The following is an 18,656-nucleotide window of genomic DNA, read 5'->3' on the forward strand; positions in this document are numbered from 1 at the left end:
GGACTCTAGTCTTTAAAAATCTCCAGACCCAAGAAAATTAAATGGGCACTGTCACCAACTTTATTTTTTGATATGTTGTAGTATCTCTATCTAACATATCTCTAATATACTTTTATTATTATTTTTTTTATTTTATTAAAATGCTTTAATTTACATTTGAAAACCGGCCACTAGGGGTCTCCCTCCTAGTGGCCGGCTGCAGCCTGGCATGACGTCACGCCTGAAAAAGGACTGATTTTGGCCCGGCAATCGGTCCTTTTTCAGTTAGGCTGCACTCACTCCCTGCCTGTCAATCAGACAGGCAGGAAGCGAGCGCATTGGCTCCCCGGCCACTGGCTGGGAGGCCACTCCTCCCGCACATCGCCACCGCCGCCTCATCGCCTCCACTGTCCCTGCACGCCCGCTGCTGGACTCTGCAGTAAGTGTAATGAGGAAACGGGGTATGTGGGAGGGGGGTTTGTGATGGAGGGAACGGGGTATGCAGGGCGGGTTGTGATGGAGGGAACGGAGGGAACGGGCTAGCGCCGTAGCGCCGCATATAACTAGCTAATAGTTTATCTACACAGGGTGCCTCCAGCTGTTTCAATACTACAACTCCCAGCATGCCCTGACAGCCAATAGATGTCAGGGCAAGCTGGGAGTTGTAGTGGTGAAACAGCTGGAGGCACCCTGTGTAGATGAACTAAGGGCGGAAGTCCCCCCCCCCCCCCCAGCAGGCATCAGTGACGTGGTGCCTGCTGGGGAAGTCTGCCTGGCAGTGAGCACACTACCAGGCAGAAAAAAAGTAATTTTTAATATAGTAAAAATAAAAATTAAAAGCAGGGAGGGGGTTAGGGATAGATTGGCAATAGGCAGGGACAGAAAAAAAATAGGATGGTGGGAGCTACTCTTTAAAGATGTTTTTGACATAGTTGGGGTGAATACTAAGTCCCAATCATTTCTATTAATATTTAAAACAAAATCGGTGGCTTCCTCCTCTGAGCCATTCCATAAATTAAAATCGAATTTTTCAAACATTTTCTCATCTCTATATATTACCTTTGCACTTCATTACTATTGTATCACGCCTGATGAAAGGGTTGACTCCCAGAAACACGTTGTGTGATAAGAATAAGGTATCAATGTATGAAATGCCTCCCCCCCCCCCACCAATAGTGTGTATGAAGGAGGCCTAAAGGGGCTATCGTCTCTAAAAAAAAAAAACATTGTAGGGGGCCATTTATTAAAATAAAGAAAAAAGAAAAGAAAAAAGGAAACTGTATACCACAACCCATTTAATAATTATTTATTTTATTTATTATGTTCCTTTTTATTTTAGTTTTGTTTTTGTTCCTTTTTATCTTTTCAGGAATTGTACAGATTTCCAACCCGCTTATTTCCCTACACATTTTATTCCAGTTCCGGCACTACAGAGGTAAGGTTGTGTTCTGGCACAGCTGGTCAGACATAAGGTATTGTCACGATGCCGGCTGGCAGGTAGTGGATCCTCTGTGCCAGAGAGGGATTGGCGTGGACCGTGCTAGTGGATCGGTTCTAAGTCACTACTGGTTTTCACCAGAGCCCGCCGCAAAGCGGGATGGTCTTGCTGCGGCGGTAGTGACCAGGTCGTATCCACTAGCAACGGCTCAACCTCTCTGGCTGCTGAAGATAGGCGCGGTACAAGGGAGTAGACAGAAGCAAGGTCGGACGTAGCAGAAGGTCGGGGCAGGCAGCAAGGATCGTAGTCAGGGGCAACGGCAGGAGGTCTGGAACACAGGCTAGGAACATACAAGGAACGCTTTCACTGGCACAATGGCAACAAGATCCGGCAGGGAAGTGCAGGGGAAGTGAGGTGATATAGGGAAGTGCACAGGTGAAGACACTAATTGGAATCACTGCGCCAATCAGCGGCGCAGTGGCCCTTTAAATCGCAAAGACCCGGCGCGCGCGCGCCCTAGGGAGCGGGGCCGCGCGCGCCGGGACAGGACCGAGGGAGAGCGAGTCAGGTACGGGAGCCGGGGTGCGCATCGCGAGCGGGCGCTACCCGCATCGCGAATCGCATCCCGGCTGGCAGCAGAATCGCAGCGCCCCGGGTCAGTGGATCTGACCGGAGCGCTGCAGCGGAGAGAGTGTAGCGAGCGCTCCGGGGAGGAGCGGGGACCCGGAGCGCTCGGCGTAACAGTACCCCCCCCCCTTGGGTCTCCCCCTCTTTTTAGGGCCTGAGAACCTGAGGAGCAGACTTTTATCTAGGATGTTGTCCTCAGGTTCCCAGGATCTCTCTTCAGGACCACAACCCTCCCAGTCCACTAAAAAAAAAGTTTTCCCTCTGACCTTTTTAGAGGCTAAGATCTCTTTGACAGAGAAGATGTCCGAGGAGCCGGAAACAGGAGTGGGAGGAACAGATTTGGGAGAAAAACGGTTGAGGATGAGTGGTTTAAGAAGAGAGACGTGAAAGGCATTAGGGATACGAAGAGAAGGAGGAAGAAGAAGTTTGTAAGAGACAGGATTAATTTGACACAAAATTTTGAAAGGACCAAGATAGCGTGGTCCCAACTTGTAGCTAGGGACACGGAAGCGGACATATTTAGCGGAGAGCCATACCTTGTCTCCAGGGGAAAAAACGGGAGGAGCTCTTCTTTTCTTATCCGCGAACCTCTTCATGCGTGAAGAAGCCTGTAAGAGAGAATTTTGGGTCTCTCTCCATATAATGGAAAGGTCACGAGAAATTTCATCCACAGCGGGCAGACCAGAGGGCAAGGGGGTAGGGAGGGGGGGAAGAGGGTGACGGCCGTACACCACGAAAAATGGGGATTTGGAGGAAGATTCAGAGACTCTGAAGTTATACGAGAATTCGGCCCATGGAAGGAGATCTGCCCAGTCATCCTGGCGGGAGGAAACAAAATGTCGCAAATAATCACCCAAGACTTGGTTAATTCTTTCTACTTGTCCATTGGACTGGGGATGATATGCAGAAGAAAAATTTAATTTAATCTTGAGTTGTTTACAGAGAGCCCTCCAGAATTTAGACACAAATTGGACGCCTCTATCCGAGACGATCTGCGTAGGCAACCCGTGAAGACGAAAAATGTGTACAAAAAATTGTTTAGCCAACTGAGGCGCTGAAGGAAGACCAGGAAGAGGGATGAAATGTGCCATTTTGGAGAATCGATCAACGACCACCCAAATAACAGTGTTGCCACGGGAAGGGGGTAAATCAGTAATAAAATCCATACCAATCAGAGACCAAGGCTGTTCGGGGACAGGCAGGGGATGAAGAAAACCAGCGGGCTTCTGGCGAGGAGTCTTATCCCGGGCACAGATAGTGCAGGCTCGCACAAAGTCCACAACATCCGTCTCCAGAGTCGGCCACCAATAGAAGCGGGAGATGAGTTGCACAGATTTCTTGATGCCCCCATGACCAGCGAGATGGGAGGAGTGACCCCATTTGAGGATTCCGAGGCGTTGGCGTGGAGAAACAAAGGTCTTTCCTGGAGGAGTTTGCCTGATGGAGGCTGGAGAAGTGGAGATCAGGCAGTCAGGTGGAATGATGTGTTGCGGAGAGAGTTCAACTTCTGAGGCATCCGAGGAACGAGAGAGAGCATCGGCCCTAATGTTCTTATCGGCAGGACGAAAGTGAATCTCAAAATTAAATCGGGCAAAGAACAGAGACCACCGGGCCTGGCGAGGATTCAGCCGTTGGGCAGACTGGAGGTAGGAGAGGTTCTTGTGGTCGGTGTAAATAATAACTGGAAATCTTGATCCCTCCAGCAGATGCCTCCATTCCTCAAGTGCTAATTTAATGGCTAGAAGCTCTCGATCCCCGATGGAGTAGTTCCTCTCCGCCGGAGAGAAGGTCCTAGAAAAAAAACCACAAGTGACAGCATGCCCGGAAGAATTTTTTTGTAAAAGAACAGCTCCAGCTCCCACTGAGGAGGCATCAACCTCCAATAGGAAGGGTTTGGAAGGGTCAGGTCTGGAGAGCACGGGAGCAGAAGAAAAGGCAGACTTGAGTCGTTTAAAGGCGTCTTCCGCTTGAGGAGGCCACGACTTGGGATCGGCATTTTTTTTGGTTAAAGCCACGATAGGAGCCACAACGGTAGAAAAATGTGGAATAAATTGCCTGTAATAATTGGCGAACCCCAAAAAGCGTTGGATAGCACGGAGTCCGGAGGGGCGTGGCCAATCTAAGACGGCAGAGAGTTTGTCTGGATCCATTTGTAGTCCCTGGCCAGAGACCAAATATCCTAGAAAAGGAAGAGATTGGCATTCAAACAGGCATTTCTCAATTTTGGCATAGAGTTGATTGTCACGAAGTCTCTGAAGAACCATACGGACATGCTGGCGGTGTTCTTCTAGATTGGCAGAAAAAATTAGGATATCGTCCAGATATACAACAACACAGGAGTATAACAGATCACGAAAAATTTCATTGACAAAGTCTTGGAAGACAGCAGGGGCGTTGCACAGGCCAAAGGGCATGACCAGATACTCAAAGTGTCCATCTCTGGTGTTAAACGCCGTTTTCCACTCATCCCCCTCTCTGATGCGGATGAGGTTATAGGCGCCTCTTAAGTCCAATTTAGTAAAGATGTGGGCACCTTGGAGGCGATCAAAGAGTTCAGAGATGAGGGGTAGGGGGTAGCGGTTCTTAACCGTGATTTTATTAAGACCGCGGTAGTCAATGCAAGGACGTAGGGAGCCATCTTTTTTGGACACAAAGAAAAATCCAGCTCCGGCAGGAGAGGAGGATTTACGGATAAAGCCCTTTTTTAAATTTTCCTGGACATACTCAGACATGGCAAGAGTCTCTGGGGCAGAGAGAGGATAAATTCTGCCCCGGGGTGGAGTAGTACCCGGGAGGAGGTCGATAGGGCAATCATAAGGCCTGTGAGGAGGTAGAGTCTCAGCTTGTTTTTTGCAGAAAACATCCGCGAAGTCCATATAGGCCTTAGGGAGACCGGTTACTGAGGGAACCACAGAGTCACGGCAAGGGTTACTGGGAACCGGTCTTAGACAGTCCTTGGAACAAGAGGGCCCCCAACTCTTGATCTCCCCAGTGGACCAATCCAGGGTTGGGGAATGAAGTTGAAGCCAGGGAAGTCCAAGGAGAATTTCCGAGGTGCAATTGGGAAGGACCAAAAGTTCAATCCTCTCGTGATGAGATCCGATGCTCATTAGAAGGGGCTCCGTGCGGAAGCGTATGGTACAGTCCAATCTTTCATTGTTTACACAATTGATGTAAAGGGGTCTGGCGAGACTGGTCACTGGGATGTTGAACCTGTTGACGAGAGAGGCCAAAATAAAATTTCCTGCAGATCCAGAGTCCAAGAAGGCCACGGTAGAGAAGGAGAAGGCAGAGGCAGACATCCGCACAGGCACAGTAAGACGTGGAGAAGCAGAGTAGACATCAAGGACTGTCTCTCCTTTGTGCGGAGTCAGCGGACGTCTTTCCAGGCGGGGAGGACGGATAGGACAATCCCTCAGGAAGTGTTCGGTACTAGCACAGTACAGGCAGAGATTCTCCATGCGGCGTCGTGTCCTCTCTTGAGGTGTCAGGCGAGACCGGTCGACCTGCATAGCCTCCACGGCGGGAGGCACAGGAACAGATTGCAGGGGACCAGAGGAGAGAGGAGCCGAGGAGAAGAAACGCCTCGTGCGAACAGAGTCCATATCTTGGCGGAGCTCCTGACGCCTTTCGGAAAAACGCATGTCAATGCGAGTGGCTAGGTGAATAAGTTCATGTAGATTAGCAGGAATTTCTCGTGCGGCCAGAACATCTTTAATGTTGCTGGATAGGCCTTTTTGAAAGGTCGCGCAGAGGGCCTCATTATTCCAGGACAATTCTGAAGCAAGAGTACGGAATTGTACGGCATACTCGCCAACGGAAGAATTACCCTGGACCAGGTTCAACAGGGCAGTCTCAGCAGAAGAGGCTCGGGCAGGTTCCTCAAAGACACTTCGGACTTCCGAGAAGAAGGAGTGTACAGAGGCAGTGACAGGATCATTGCGGTCCCAGAGCGGTGTGGCCCATGACAGGGCTTTTCCGGACAGAAGGCTGACTACGAAAGCCACCTTAGACCTTTCAGTGGGAAACAGGTCCGACATCATCTCCAGATGCAGGGAACATTGGGAAAGAAAGCCACGGCAAAACTTAGAGTCCCCATCAAATTTATCCGGCAAGGATAGGCGTAGCCCAGGAGCGGCCACTCGCTGCGGAGGAGGTGCAGGAGCTGGCGGAGGAGATGACTGCTGAAGCTGTGGTAGTAACTGTTGTAGCATAACGGTCAGTTGAGACAGCTGTTGGCCTTGTTGCGCTATCTGTTGTGACTGCTGGGCGACCACCGTGGTGAGGTCAGCGACAACTGGCAGAGGAACTTCAGCGGGATCCATGGCCGGATCTACTGTCACGATGCCGGCTGGCAGGTAGTGGATCCTCTGTGCCAGAGAGGGATTGGCGTGGACCGTGCTAGTGGATCGGTTCTAAGTCACTACTGGTTTTCACCAGAGCCCGCCGCAAAGCGGGATGGTCTTGCTGCGGCGGTAGTGACCAGGTCGTATCCACTAGCAACGGCTCAACCTCTCTGGCTGCTGAAGATAGGCGCGGTACAAGGGAGTAGACAGAAGCAAGGTCGGACGTAGCAGAAGGTCGGGGCAGGCAGCAAGGATCGTAGTCAGGGGCAACGGCAGGAGGTCTGGAACACAGGCTAGGAACATACAAGGAACGCTTTCACTGGCACAATGGCAACAAGATCCGGCAGGGAAGTGCAGGGGAAGTGAGGTGATATAGGGAAGTGCACAGGTGAAGACACTAATTGGAATCACTGCGCCAATCAGCGGCGCAGTGGCCCTTTAAATCGCAAAGACCCGGCGCGCGCGCGCCCTAGGGAGCGGGGCCGCGCGTGCCGGGACAGGACCGAGGGAGAGCGAGTCAGGTACGGGAGCCGGGGTGCGCATCGCGAGCGGGCGCTACCCGCATCGCGAATCGCATCCCGGCTGGCAGCAGAATCGCAGCGCCCCGGGTCAGTGGATCTGACCGGAGCGCTGCAGCGGAGAGAGTGTAGCGAGCGCTCCGGGGAGGAGCGGGGACCCGGAGCGCTCGGCGTAACAGGTATTAACTATAGTTTCGGACATAAGGTATATCTCCAACAATCTAATAAACAGTGACATGGCACATTCTGCTCTGCATACAGTAAATATGGTCTTACCATTGATCTCCCAAGTGATTGTAAAGGATGCGGGACCTGCAACACAGAAGAAATATGTAGATGTGAAAATCACCATCATTATCATTGTCATCGCATTGACCTCATGGTGCAGGAACACATTCCCTACACCCATTTTTGGTTAAAGCATTGCCTACCTACCACGGCCTTAGCCCTTAAAGGGGAACTCCTGTGGAGGGGGAAATACAAGCACATTGTGGCATGTTCCATCAAATTCTGTACATTATAACATATAATGAGAATAGCTAAGCAGAGCTTTGGCTGCTAAGGGGTTACCTATACACTCACACTGGGGGGAACCTTTTGGGTCGAAGCCAAAATAAGTCAAGTTCAGTCCCCTGTTTTAAGTAGAGCTAAATGGCTATGTTGTGAGATTACCATAATACTGTGGCTGGCTGTTTGGGAACTGTCTATTTCCTGTTGGATTTCGTTCTCGAATTACACATCCCATAGTTCCATGCTTGTAAGTGTGAGGTCACTTTCCTCCCTCCCACACATCAGCCACCTCAACCCATGCTAATCTGAAATGTAAATGAGCTGCATTCCATTCAAAAGACCAGTGTTTTCTAACCAGGGTGCCTACAGCTGCTGCAAAATGATCTCTCTCCCACTCAGCAGTCACTCCACCGATTGAAGCAGACAGGCTCCCTGTCATCACCTGACTAGTGATGTCAGGTCTCGACGCACTGCAACCTGGGAAAACCCGAGACCTGAGTAATATTAGAGTGAAAATGACAAACGAATTGTGAGAAAACCGTCACACACAGGTACAGACACCAAAATATGGACAACACTAACTGTACAGCCCCTGTAGCATAGTCAAATAAAAAAAAAAAATCCTGGAATACCCCTTTAAGGGCACTCTAAATATCATTAGCCAGGAGACATACACAGGGGGTGCCCTGGGGCACTAATACCGCCATAATGGTAGAAGCATTCCAGCCAATTTGACCACCTAGGATTACTATTCTCATTGTTCTCACTACCAGTTCCTGCATTACCATCCATTACACTCGCCCTAGGTTGCTGCCTATTGGTGAAACATCTTATACCCTGATGGGACTTTTTAACTCTGAAAAATATTTTTTGCAAAACAAATCTGTACTTACAGCAGACATCAAGAACAATGGTCTTTTGAGTTGTCTTCCCACTGGAGTTTGTCATCTCACATGTGATGTTTTTCTGGTGATCATCCAGAGATGGGGTAAATGTTATAGTAGATGAATTCTTCCAGATGCCGGACACATCACTCTTCTTCCATTGGAAAATGAAGGAGGTCACATGACAGTTCCCAGGAGGAGCGCAGGTCACTGTCTTATCTATACCAGCAGTCAGGGTCCCAAGATCTGAGATGACCGGTTCTTCTGTGAGATCTATGAGATGAAGTCAGGGAGATAAAAGACTTATGTCAATCAAATGTCTTCTACAATGTATCCGGTAGGAATAATTGTGAATTAATATTTTCTTTCCGTAAGGTTTTAAATCAATACCACATACCATATATACTCGAGTATAAGCCTAGTTTTTCAGCACGATTTTTCGTGCTGAAAACGCCCCCCTCGGCTTATACTCGAGTGAACTCTCCGCCTGTCAATCCCTTCTCAGTGGTCTTCAACCTGCGGACCTCCAGATGTTGCAAAACTACAGCTCCCAGCATGCCCGGACAGCCATCGGCATGCTGGGAGTTGTAGTTTTGAAACATCTGGAGGTCCGCAGGTTGTAGACCACTGCGGCCTTCGTCATCATCCAGACCCCCCCTTTAGTTTTCTACTCACCTCCCCTCGGTGGGAAGGAAGGGTGTGCTGGTCTGTGACGTCCCTGCGCATGAACGTCCCTGTGCGTCTTCGTCAATGCAACATCACTAGTCCGGGGGCCGGCCCGGAGCGGAGAAGAGGGCATCCCGGTGAAGATGGACAGCCTGGAACGACTAACCCTCCCCACCGGATGGTCCCTGCAGCATAGATGGCCCGGACCAGCTCACCCTTCCTTCCCACCGAGGGGAGGTGAGTAGAAAACTAAAGGGGGGTCTGGATGATGATGAAGGCCGCAGTGGTCTTCAACCTGCGGACCTCCAGAGGTTTCAAAACTACAACTCCCAGCATGCCCGGACAGCCATTGGCTGTCCGGGCATGCTGGGAGTTGTAGTTTTGCAACATCTGGAGGTCCGCAGATGTTGAAGACCACTGATGAAGGGATTGACAGGCGGTGATGATGTATTTCCCACCCTAGGCTTATACTCGAGTCAATAACTTTTCCTGGGTTTTTGAGTTGAAATTAGGGGTCTCGGCTTATATTCGGGTCGGCTTATACTCGAGTATATACGGTAGATAAAAACAATCAAAAAGGAAAATTATTAAATTCCCTAATGTTTTTATTAGAAAAGAAAGACTAGTGCCAGGAAACCTCTGCCAAGCCAAATAATATTATGACTTATACCCAGAAACATAGAGGACTGGTGGTAGAAAATTACCACATGTTCCATTTAATCTGACATTACATTATTATTTTTTTTTAATCTTAAAATAGATATATGTTTTTTACCAGGCACAATTACTTATTTTACTGTTGATTTTCCAATCATTTACATCTACTAGTCATTCAGTAAAATAATATTTTCTCACATAGTTTCTGATCTCCCCCCGTACAACCTCAGGTTGTCTTGTATTTATTTTCTCATTAAAGGGGTACTCCGCTGCTAGACATCTTATCCCCTATCCAAAGGATCCAAAGGATAGGGATAAGATTTCCGCATCTGCACCTACACAGAGGAGACGTGACGTCCGCCCCACGGAGCGCAGGCGCCGATGATGTCGCAGGTGCCTGCACTGTGTAGGAAGGAAGACTGGGGCCCCCGCTGCGCTCCGGAGAAGATCGCTGCGTGGGACATCAGGTGAGATTTCTATTTTTTTTTTTACCTGGGAAGGGGGGGGGACTCTGCTGCCTGCACGTACTGAGGGACTCTAACTCTGCTGTATACACCAACTGTGGGGGAACTCTGCTGCCTACACCCACTGCGGGGGAACTCTGCTGCCTACACCTAACCTGAGGAAAACTCTGCTGCCTACACCTAATGTGAGAAAAACTCTGCTGCCTACACCTAATGTGAGGAAAACTCTGCTGCCTACACCTAATGTGAGGGAACTCTGCTGCCTACACCTAATGTGAGGGAACTCTGCTGCCTACACCTAATGTGAGGGAACTCTGCTGCCTACACCTAATGTGAGGGAACTCTGCTGCCTACACCTAATGTGAGGGAACTCTGCTGCCTACACCTAATGTGAGGGAACTCTGCTGCCTTCACCTACTATGGGGGACTATCTACTATGTTCCTGCTTAGCTAATATGGGGACAAACTACCAAACTAATAGGAGGGCTACCTACTAACTACATAGGGAGTTTTCATAGTGCCCCTCCCGAGACTAGACTGTGGATCCGCCACTGGGTGGAGAGGGTGCTGGCTACCTACTTGACTAACTCCCTGGCTACCTAACTTTGTACCTGGATGCCTAAATACTTACCTACATACCTGGCTATCTAACTACCTACATACCTGACTGCCTAACTACCTACCTACATATCTTGCTACCTACCTACATACCTGGCTACCTAACAATGTACATACCTGGCCATCATACATGGCTGCCTAACTACCTAGCTAGCAACCTACCTACCTACCTGGCTAGTCACCTACCTACATATCTGGCTTCCTGATCTACCTACCTAGTTACCTATTTACCTGGCTGCCTACCTCCTGCCCTTTGCAGGACACAAAGGAGGGCATTATTACAGTTTTTGGGCTTATAGATGGAAAGATTGTGTAGAGGAGGGGAGGGCACTGGAAAATGTCTAACAGATGGTGAGAAATGGACATGGCGGTCTGATCTGGATGGGGGGAAAAAAAGGAAGAGGACGCCGCCAATCAGAAAAGATGTAATTGTGAGTCCCAAAATGTAACTGTAATCACTTATATGGTATACACATCCTGTATACAGCTGGTATCTAACGCCATATGGTCCTGTATATAATCACTTATATAGTATACAGATCCTGTATAGTATACCGGTCTGTGTATAGTGGTTGTATTTAGTATAGTATGGCGGTATTATCCAGTTATTGTGTGGTGGTATATATTTACTCCTTATATACTGGTATTATTGGTCATGGAAAATTAATTTAGCTACCTTAAAGTGTTTCTTATATATAGAATTTAGTTTATTTTGTGTGTAGGGCTTGTGAAGGGATTTGGGTAGAATAGGGGCAGAAGTGTGACCAGCAGCAGAGCATCGCAGGGGCCCCTTACTTTTTTCAGTCCGGGGGCCTGAGTGTTGTCAGTCCACCCCTGTGCCTATTTAATGTGGGGAAACTATGCTGCCTATCTTAGTTGTGGGAACTGCTGCCTACCTAATGCTTTTTTCTTGGGGGGGGGGGGGGGGGGGCAGCATTTCACTCTTGGGCCCCGGCCCTGAACATATGTATAGAATTTCATGATGCCTTCCTCCCCTTTCTTCCATGCTATATAAATTAAGTTATTCAAAGCGGACCTGTCAATAAGAAAACAGAGGTGTAAATAAGCTAATGGCTACGTAGGGCATCTTATCAAAAGTTTGGGCATACCTTTTTTTATTTCCATAGTTATTTTCAGCAATAGAATATACCGTATTTTTCGCCGTATAAGATGCACTTTTTCTTCCCCAGTTTGGGAGGGGGGGGGGGGGGGAATTTGGTGCGTCTTATACGGCAAATACACATTAAAACCCTGTCCTATCGCGTCGGTCCCTGCGGCCATCAATGGCCGGGACCCACGGCTAATACAGGACATCACCGATCGCGATGATGCCCTGTATTAACCCTTCAGACACGGTGACCAAAGCTGACCGTAACGTCTGAAGCGAGAGTGAAACTAACCCGGCTGCTCAGTCGGGCTGTTCGGGACCGCCGCGGCATCCCGAACAGCTTACAGGACACCGGGAGGGACCTTATCTGCCTCCTCAGTGTCCGATCGGGGAATGACTGCTCCGTGCCTGGATCCCCTTCATGGCCGGCGCTCTTCTTCGTCGTCATCACGCACGCCGTCCCATCATCCAATAGGAGCGGCGTGCGTAGCGACGTGATGGCGGCGACAGAGAGCGAGGATCCCGGGCAGCAGAGACGTTCCGGAGTGACGGGGACACCCCGGGGATGCGGCGACAGCGATGGAGGGCGACATCCAGGGCAGCGGTGACGGGTCCAGAGCGGAGGGGATACATGAGTATTACCCCCTATACCAGTGGTCTTCAACCTGCAGACCTCCAGATGTTGCAAAACTACAACTCCCGGCATGCCCGGACAGCCAACGGCTGTCCGGGCATGCTGGGAGTTGTAGTTTTGCCACATCTGGAGGTCCGCAGGATGAAGATCACTGTCCTATACTTTACATTGTATTTGGTTCAGACTCTTTTTTTCTATTTTTTCCTCCTTTAAAATTGGGTGCGTCTTATATGCCAGAGCGTCTTATATGGCAAAAAATACGGTAACTCTTTACTATAATGCAAATGCAGCTCATGTGTCCAGGGGGTGGTTCCCAGCCCAGGTAAGTCCAGTCCATTGGTGAAACAGGGTAGGCAGATTGCGGCAGACATGGGGCGGTGATAAAGGAGACATGGGTTGGACTTACATGGTCTTTTGTTAGGCAGGGAAATGCCCCCTGGACACTTTGGCCTCATTTACATAATAACAAAAAGGCTTATATTTTGGAAAGGACAATAGAGATTAAAAGAAAAGAAGAATGTGTGCCAGGAATCCTGATTACTAGCCCTATCTAGCCGTATGTTTTTTTTTTACACCCATGTATTCAAGCTGACACTTCAAGGTTAGGCTAGGATCACACCATAATTTTGCACCCTCGGGAAAGGTCTTTTTTTTTAAATCATTTTCTACATGAAACAACAGATAGCATTTTAAAGGGGTACTCCGCCCAAAGAATAGGGGATGAGATGTCTGATTGCGGCAGTCCTGCCACTGGGGACGCCCCTGATCTCAGCTGCGCCACCCCAGACATCTGGTGCACGGAGCGAACTTTGCTCCGTGCCGAATGACTGGCGCTGCACCTGACACTCTAAACGAACGCCAAGTGTAGCAGGGAGATCGCGGGGGTCCTGCCGCTGGGGACAGACATCTTATCCCCTAAGAAAAACATTCCCTCCTCTCCGCACCTCCCTCCCCTCAAAACCCCACCACACGGGTGATGAACAAAGTCATGTGCAGGCATAGATCTGAGCGTCGCGCACTGTCTGGAACTCCGCAACTGCCGACATCAGCTGCTTTCCCTGAGCGCTTATATGGGAAGATTTATCAAAACCTCTTCAGAGGGAATATTGCTGAGTTGCCCAGAGCAACCAATCAGATCGCTTCTTTCATTTTTGAAAAGGCCTCTGCAAAATGAAAGAAGCAATCTGATTGGTTGCTATGGGCAACTCAGCAATATGCAAACTAGTTGCTTGGGGCATGGGCGGAGCTACGAACCCTGCTCCGGGCACTGTGACGTCATCTTCGCCGGGAGATAACAGGACACTGAGGATACGCGGAGGCTCCTTACAGGTCCAAGATGGCCATGGGAATGAAGCTGAGCCGAACGCTGCTTCCGGGTCTACCCAGGTGTATCCAGGAAGCGGCGCATGTGCAGTACAGTAACGGGCCGAGCGAGCAGGGAGGGGGATTATGAATATGGAGGAGCCAGGCGCAGCCCACCCAGCCTTATTCTCCTGTCTCTATAATGAAACTTGGTTGTCAGGACAGATTGGGGCATAAATGTCCCAGTATAATATAGTTGTATTTTAATGGGATATCTAACCCCTTGGAATTAGCTTTTTTACACGACTTTTATTTTTTTTTATAATATATAATTAATAAGTACATGTTCATTTTTGTCTAGTGCTTTTATGCTTATGTTGAGACATATAGATCTATAGATTTAGTTTTTTTTTGTTTGTTTGTTTGTTTTTCATTGATGCTTATAGGGTCAGGATTGGCTGTAAATAGAAGCACACACCCTATAAATACCTGTCACGATGCCGGCTGGCAGGTAGTGGATCCTCTGTGCCAGAGAGGGATTGGCGTGGACCGTGCTAGAGGATCGGTTCTAAGTCACTACTGGTTTTCACCAGAGCCCGCCGCAAAGCGGGATGGTCTTGCTGCGGCGGTAGTGACCAGGTCGTATCCCCTAGCAACGGCTCAACCTCTCTGGCTGCTGAAGATAGGCGCGGTACAAGGGAGTAGACAGAAGCAAGGTCGGACGTAGCAGAAGGTCGGGGCAGGCAGCAAGGATCGTAGTCAGGGGCAACGGCAGAAGGTCTGGAATCACAGGCAAGGAACACACAAGGAACGCTTTCACTGGCACTAGGGCAACAAGATCCGGCGAGGGAGTGAAGGGGAAGTGAGGTGATATAGGGAAGTGCACAGGTGTAAACACTAATTGGAACCACTGCACCAATCAGCGGTGCAGTGGCCCTTTAAATCGCAAAGACCCGGCGCGCGCGCGCCCTAGGGAGCGGGGCCGCGCGCGCCGGGACAGAACTGACGGGGAGCGAGTAAGGTACGGGAGCCGGGGTGCGCATCGCGAGCGGGCGCTACCCGCATCGCGAATCGCATCCCGGCCGGAGGTGGTAACGCAGCGCCCCGGGTCCGTGGAACCGACCGGGGCGCTGCAGTGAGGGAAGTGTAGCGAGCGCTCCGGGGAGGAGCGGGGACCCGGAGCGCTCGGCGTAACAGTACCCCCCCCCTTGGGTCTCCCCCTCTTCTTGGGGCCTGAGAACCTGAGGATCAGACTTTTGTCCAGGATATTGTCCTCAGGTTCCCAGGACCTCTCTTCTGGACCACAACCCTCCCAATCCACTAAAAAAAAAGTTCTTCCCCTGACCTTTTTAGAGGCCAAAATCTCTTTGACAGAGAAGATGTCCGAGGAGCCGGAAACAGGAGTGGGAGGAACAGATTTAGGAGAAAAACGGTTGAGGATGAGAGGTTTAAGAAGAGAGACGTGAAAGGCATTAGGGATACGAAGAGAAGGAGGAAGAAGAAGTTTGTAAGAGACAGGATTAATTTGACACAAAACTTTAAAAGGACCAAGATAGCGTGGTCCCAACTTATAGCTCGGGACACGGAAACGGACATATTTAGCGGAGAGCCATACCTTGTCTCCAGGGGAAAAAATGGGAGGAGCTCTTCTTTTCTTATCTGCGAATCTCTTCATGCGAGAAGAAGCCTGTAAGAGAGAATTTTGGGTCTCTTTCCATATGGTGGAAAGATCACGAGAAATTTCATCCACAGCGGGCAGACCAGAGGGCAAGGGGGTAGGGAGGGGGGGAAGAGGGTGACGGCCGTACACCACGAAAAACGGAGATTTGGAGGAAGATTCAGAGATTCTGAAATTATACGAGAATTCGGCCCAAGGTAGAAGATCTGCCCAGTCATCCTGGCGGGAGGAAACAAAATGTCGTAAATAGTCACCCAAGATCTGGTTAATTCTCTCTACTTGTCCATTGGATTGAGGATGGTATGCAGAAGAAAAATTTAATTTAATCTTGAGTTGTTTACAGAGAGCCCTCCAGAATTTAGACACAAATTGGACGCCTCTATCCGAGACGATCTGTGTAGGCAACCCGTGAAGACGAAAAATGTGTACAAAAAATTGTTTAGCCAACTGAGGCGCTGAAGGAAGACCAGGAAGAGGGATGAAATGTGCCATTTTGGAGAATCGATCAACGACCACCCAAATAACAGTGTTGCCATGGGATGGGGGTAAGTCAGTAATAAAATCCATACCAATCAGAGACCAAGGTTGTTCGGGGACAGGTAGAGGATGAAGAAAACCAGCGGGCTTCTGGCGAGGAGTCTTATCCCGGGCACAGATAGTGCAGGCTCGCACAAAGTCCACCACATCAGTCTCTAGAGTCGGCCACCAATAGAAGCGAGAGATGAGTTGCACAGATTTCTTGATGCCCGCATGACCTGCGAGATGGGAGGAGTGACCCCATTTGAGGATCCCAAGGCGTTGGCGTGGAGAAACAAAGGTCTTTCCTGGAGGAGTTTGCCTGATGGAGGCTGGAGAAGTGGAAATCAGGCAGTCAGGAGGAATGATGTGTTGAGGAGAGAGTTCAATTTCAGAGGCATCTGAGGAACGAGAGAGAGCATCGGCCCTAATGTTTTTATCAGCAGGCCGAAAGTGAATTTCAAAATTAAATCGGGCAAAGAACAGAGACCACCTGGCCTGACGAGGATTCAGCCGTTGGGCAGACTGGAGGTAGGAGAGGTTCTTGTGATCGGTGTAAATAATAACTGGAAATCTTGATCCCTCCAGCAGATGCCTCCATTCCTCAAGTGCTAATTTAATGGCTAGAAGCTCTCGATCCCCGATGGAGTAGTTCCTCTCCGCCGGAGAGAAGGTCCTGGAAAAAAAACCACAAGTAACAGCATGCCCGGAAGAGTTTTTTTGTAGAAGGACAGCTCCAGCTCCCACTGAGGAGGCATCAACCTCCAATAGGAAGGGTTTAGATGGGTCAGGTCTGGAGAGCACGGGAGCCGAAGAAAAGGCAGACTTGAGTCGTTTAAAGGCGTCTTCCGCTTGAGGAGGCCAAGACTTGGGATCGGCATTTTTTTTTGTTAAAGCCACAATAGGAGCCACAATGGTAGAAAAATGTGGAATAAATTGCCTGTAATAATTGGCGAACCCCAAAAAACGTTGGATGGCACGGAGTCCGGAGGGGCGTGGCCAATCTAAGACGGCAGAGAGTTTATCTGGGTCCATTTGTAGTCCCTGGCCAGAGACCAAGTATCCTAGAAAAGGAAGAGATTGGCATTCAAACAGACATTTCTCTATTTTGGCATAGAGTTGATTATCACGAAGTCTCTGAAGAACCATACGGACATGCTGGCGGTGTTCTTCAAGATTGGCAGAAAAAATCAGGATATCGTCCAGATATACAACAACACAGGAGTATAGTAGATCACGAAAAATTTCATTAACAAAGTCTTGGAAGACGGCAGGGGCGTTGCATAGACCAAAGGGCATGACCAGATACTCAAAGTGTCCATCTCTGGTGTTAAATGCCGTTTTCCATTCATCCCCCTCTCTGATGCGGATGAGATTATAAGCACCTCTTAAGTCCAGTTTGGTAAAAATATGGGCACCTTGGAGACGATCAAAGAGTTCAGAGATGAGGGGTAGGGGGTAGCGGTTCTTAACCGTGATTTTATTAAGACCGCGGTAGTCAATGCAAGGACGTAGAGAGCCATCTTTTTTGGACACAAAGAAAAATCCGGCTCCGGCAGGAGAGGAGGATTTACGGATAAAGCCCTTTTTTAAATTTTCTTGGACGTATTCAGACATGGCAAGAGTCTCTGGGACGGACAGAGGATAGATTCTGCCCCGGGGTGGAGTAGTGCCCGGGAGGAGGTCAATGGGACAATCATAAGGCCTGTGAGGAGGTAGAGTCTCAGCTTGTTTTTTGCAAAAAACGTCCGCAAAGTCCATATAGGCCTTAGGGAGACCGGTTACATGAGGAAGCACAGGGACACGGCAAGGTTTACTGGGAACCGGTTTTAAGCAGTCCTTGGAACAAGAGGGCCCCCAACTCTTGATCTCCCCAGTGGACCAATCCAGGATTGGGGAATGGAGTTGAAGCCAGGGAAGTCCAAGAAGGATTTCAGAAGTGCAATTGGGGAGGACCAACAGTTCAATCCTCTCGTGATGAGATCCGATGCACATTAGAAGGGGCTCCGTGCGGAAACGTATAGTACAGTCCAATCTTTCATTGTTTACACAATTGATGTAGAGGGGTCTGGCGAGACTGGTCACCGGGATGTTGAACCTGTTGACGAGAGAGGCTAAGATGAAATTTCCTGCAGATCCAGAGTCCAAGAAGGCCACAGCAGAGAAGGAGAAGGCAGAGGCAGACATCCGCACAGGCACAGTAAGACGTGGAGAAGCAGAGTAGACATCAAGGACTGTCTCACCTTTGTGCGGAGTCAGCGGACGTCTTTCCAGGCGGGGAGGACGGATAGGACAATCCTTCAGGAAGTGTTCGGTACTAGCACAGTACAGGCAGAGATTCTCCATGCGGCGTCGTGTCCTCTCTTGGGGTGTCAGGCGAGACCGGTCGACCTGCATAGCCTCCACGGCGGGAGGCACAGGAACAGATTGCAGGGGACCAGAGGAGAGAGGAGCCGGGGAGAAGAAACGCCTCGTGCGAACAGAGTCCATATCCTGGCGGAGCTCCTGACGCCGTTCGGAAAAACGCATGTCAATGCGAGTGGCAAGATGGATGAGTTCATGTAGGTTAGCAGGGATTTCTCGTGCGGCCAGAACATCTTTAATGTTGCTGGATAGGCCTTTTTTAAAGGTCGCGCAGAGTGCCTCATTATTCCAGGATAATTCTGAAGCAAGGGTACGGAACTGTACGGCATACTCGCCAACGGAAGAAT

The 18,656-nt window shown here is 49.6% G+C and overlaps 1 protein-coding gene across 1 annotated transcript in view; it reads right to left on the reverse strand.

Annotated features, from left to right (window-relative positions):
- The window catches only part of LOC130293717 (sialic acid-binding Ig-like lectin 13), a 39,793-nt gene that overhangs the window by 16,704 nt on the left and 4,433 nt on the right, over nucleotides 1–18,656 (reverse strand). The window contains exons 4-5 of the mRNA XM_056542743.1: nucleotides 8,312–8,575; nucleotides 7,185–7,220 (exon numbers count right to left, since the gene is read on the reverse strand). Of these exons, the coding sequence (XP_056398718.1) occupies nucleotides 7,185–7,220; nucleotides 8,312–8,575 (300 nt within the window). The remainder of the gene's footprint in view (nucleotides 1–7,184; nucleotides 7,221–8,311; nucleotides 8,576–18,656) is intronic.

Source organism: Hyla sarda, chromosome 10, assembly GCF_029499605.1.
Source record: "Hyla sarda isolate aHylSar1 chromosome 10, aHylSar1.hap1, whole genome shotgun sequence".
NCBI lineage: Eukaryota > Metazoa > Chordata > Amphibia > Anura > Hylidae > Hyla > Hyla sarda.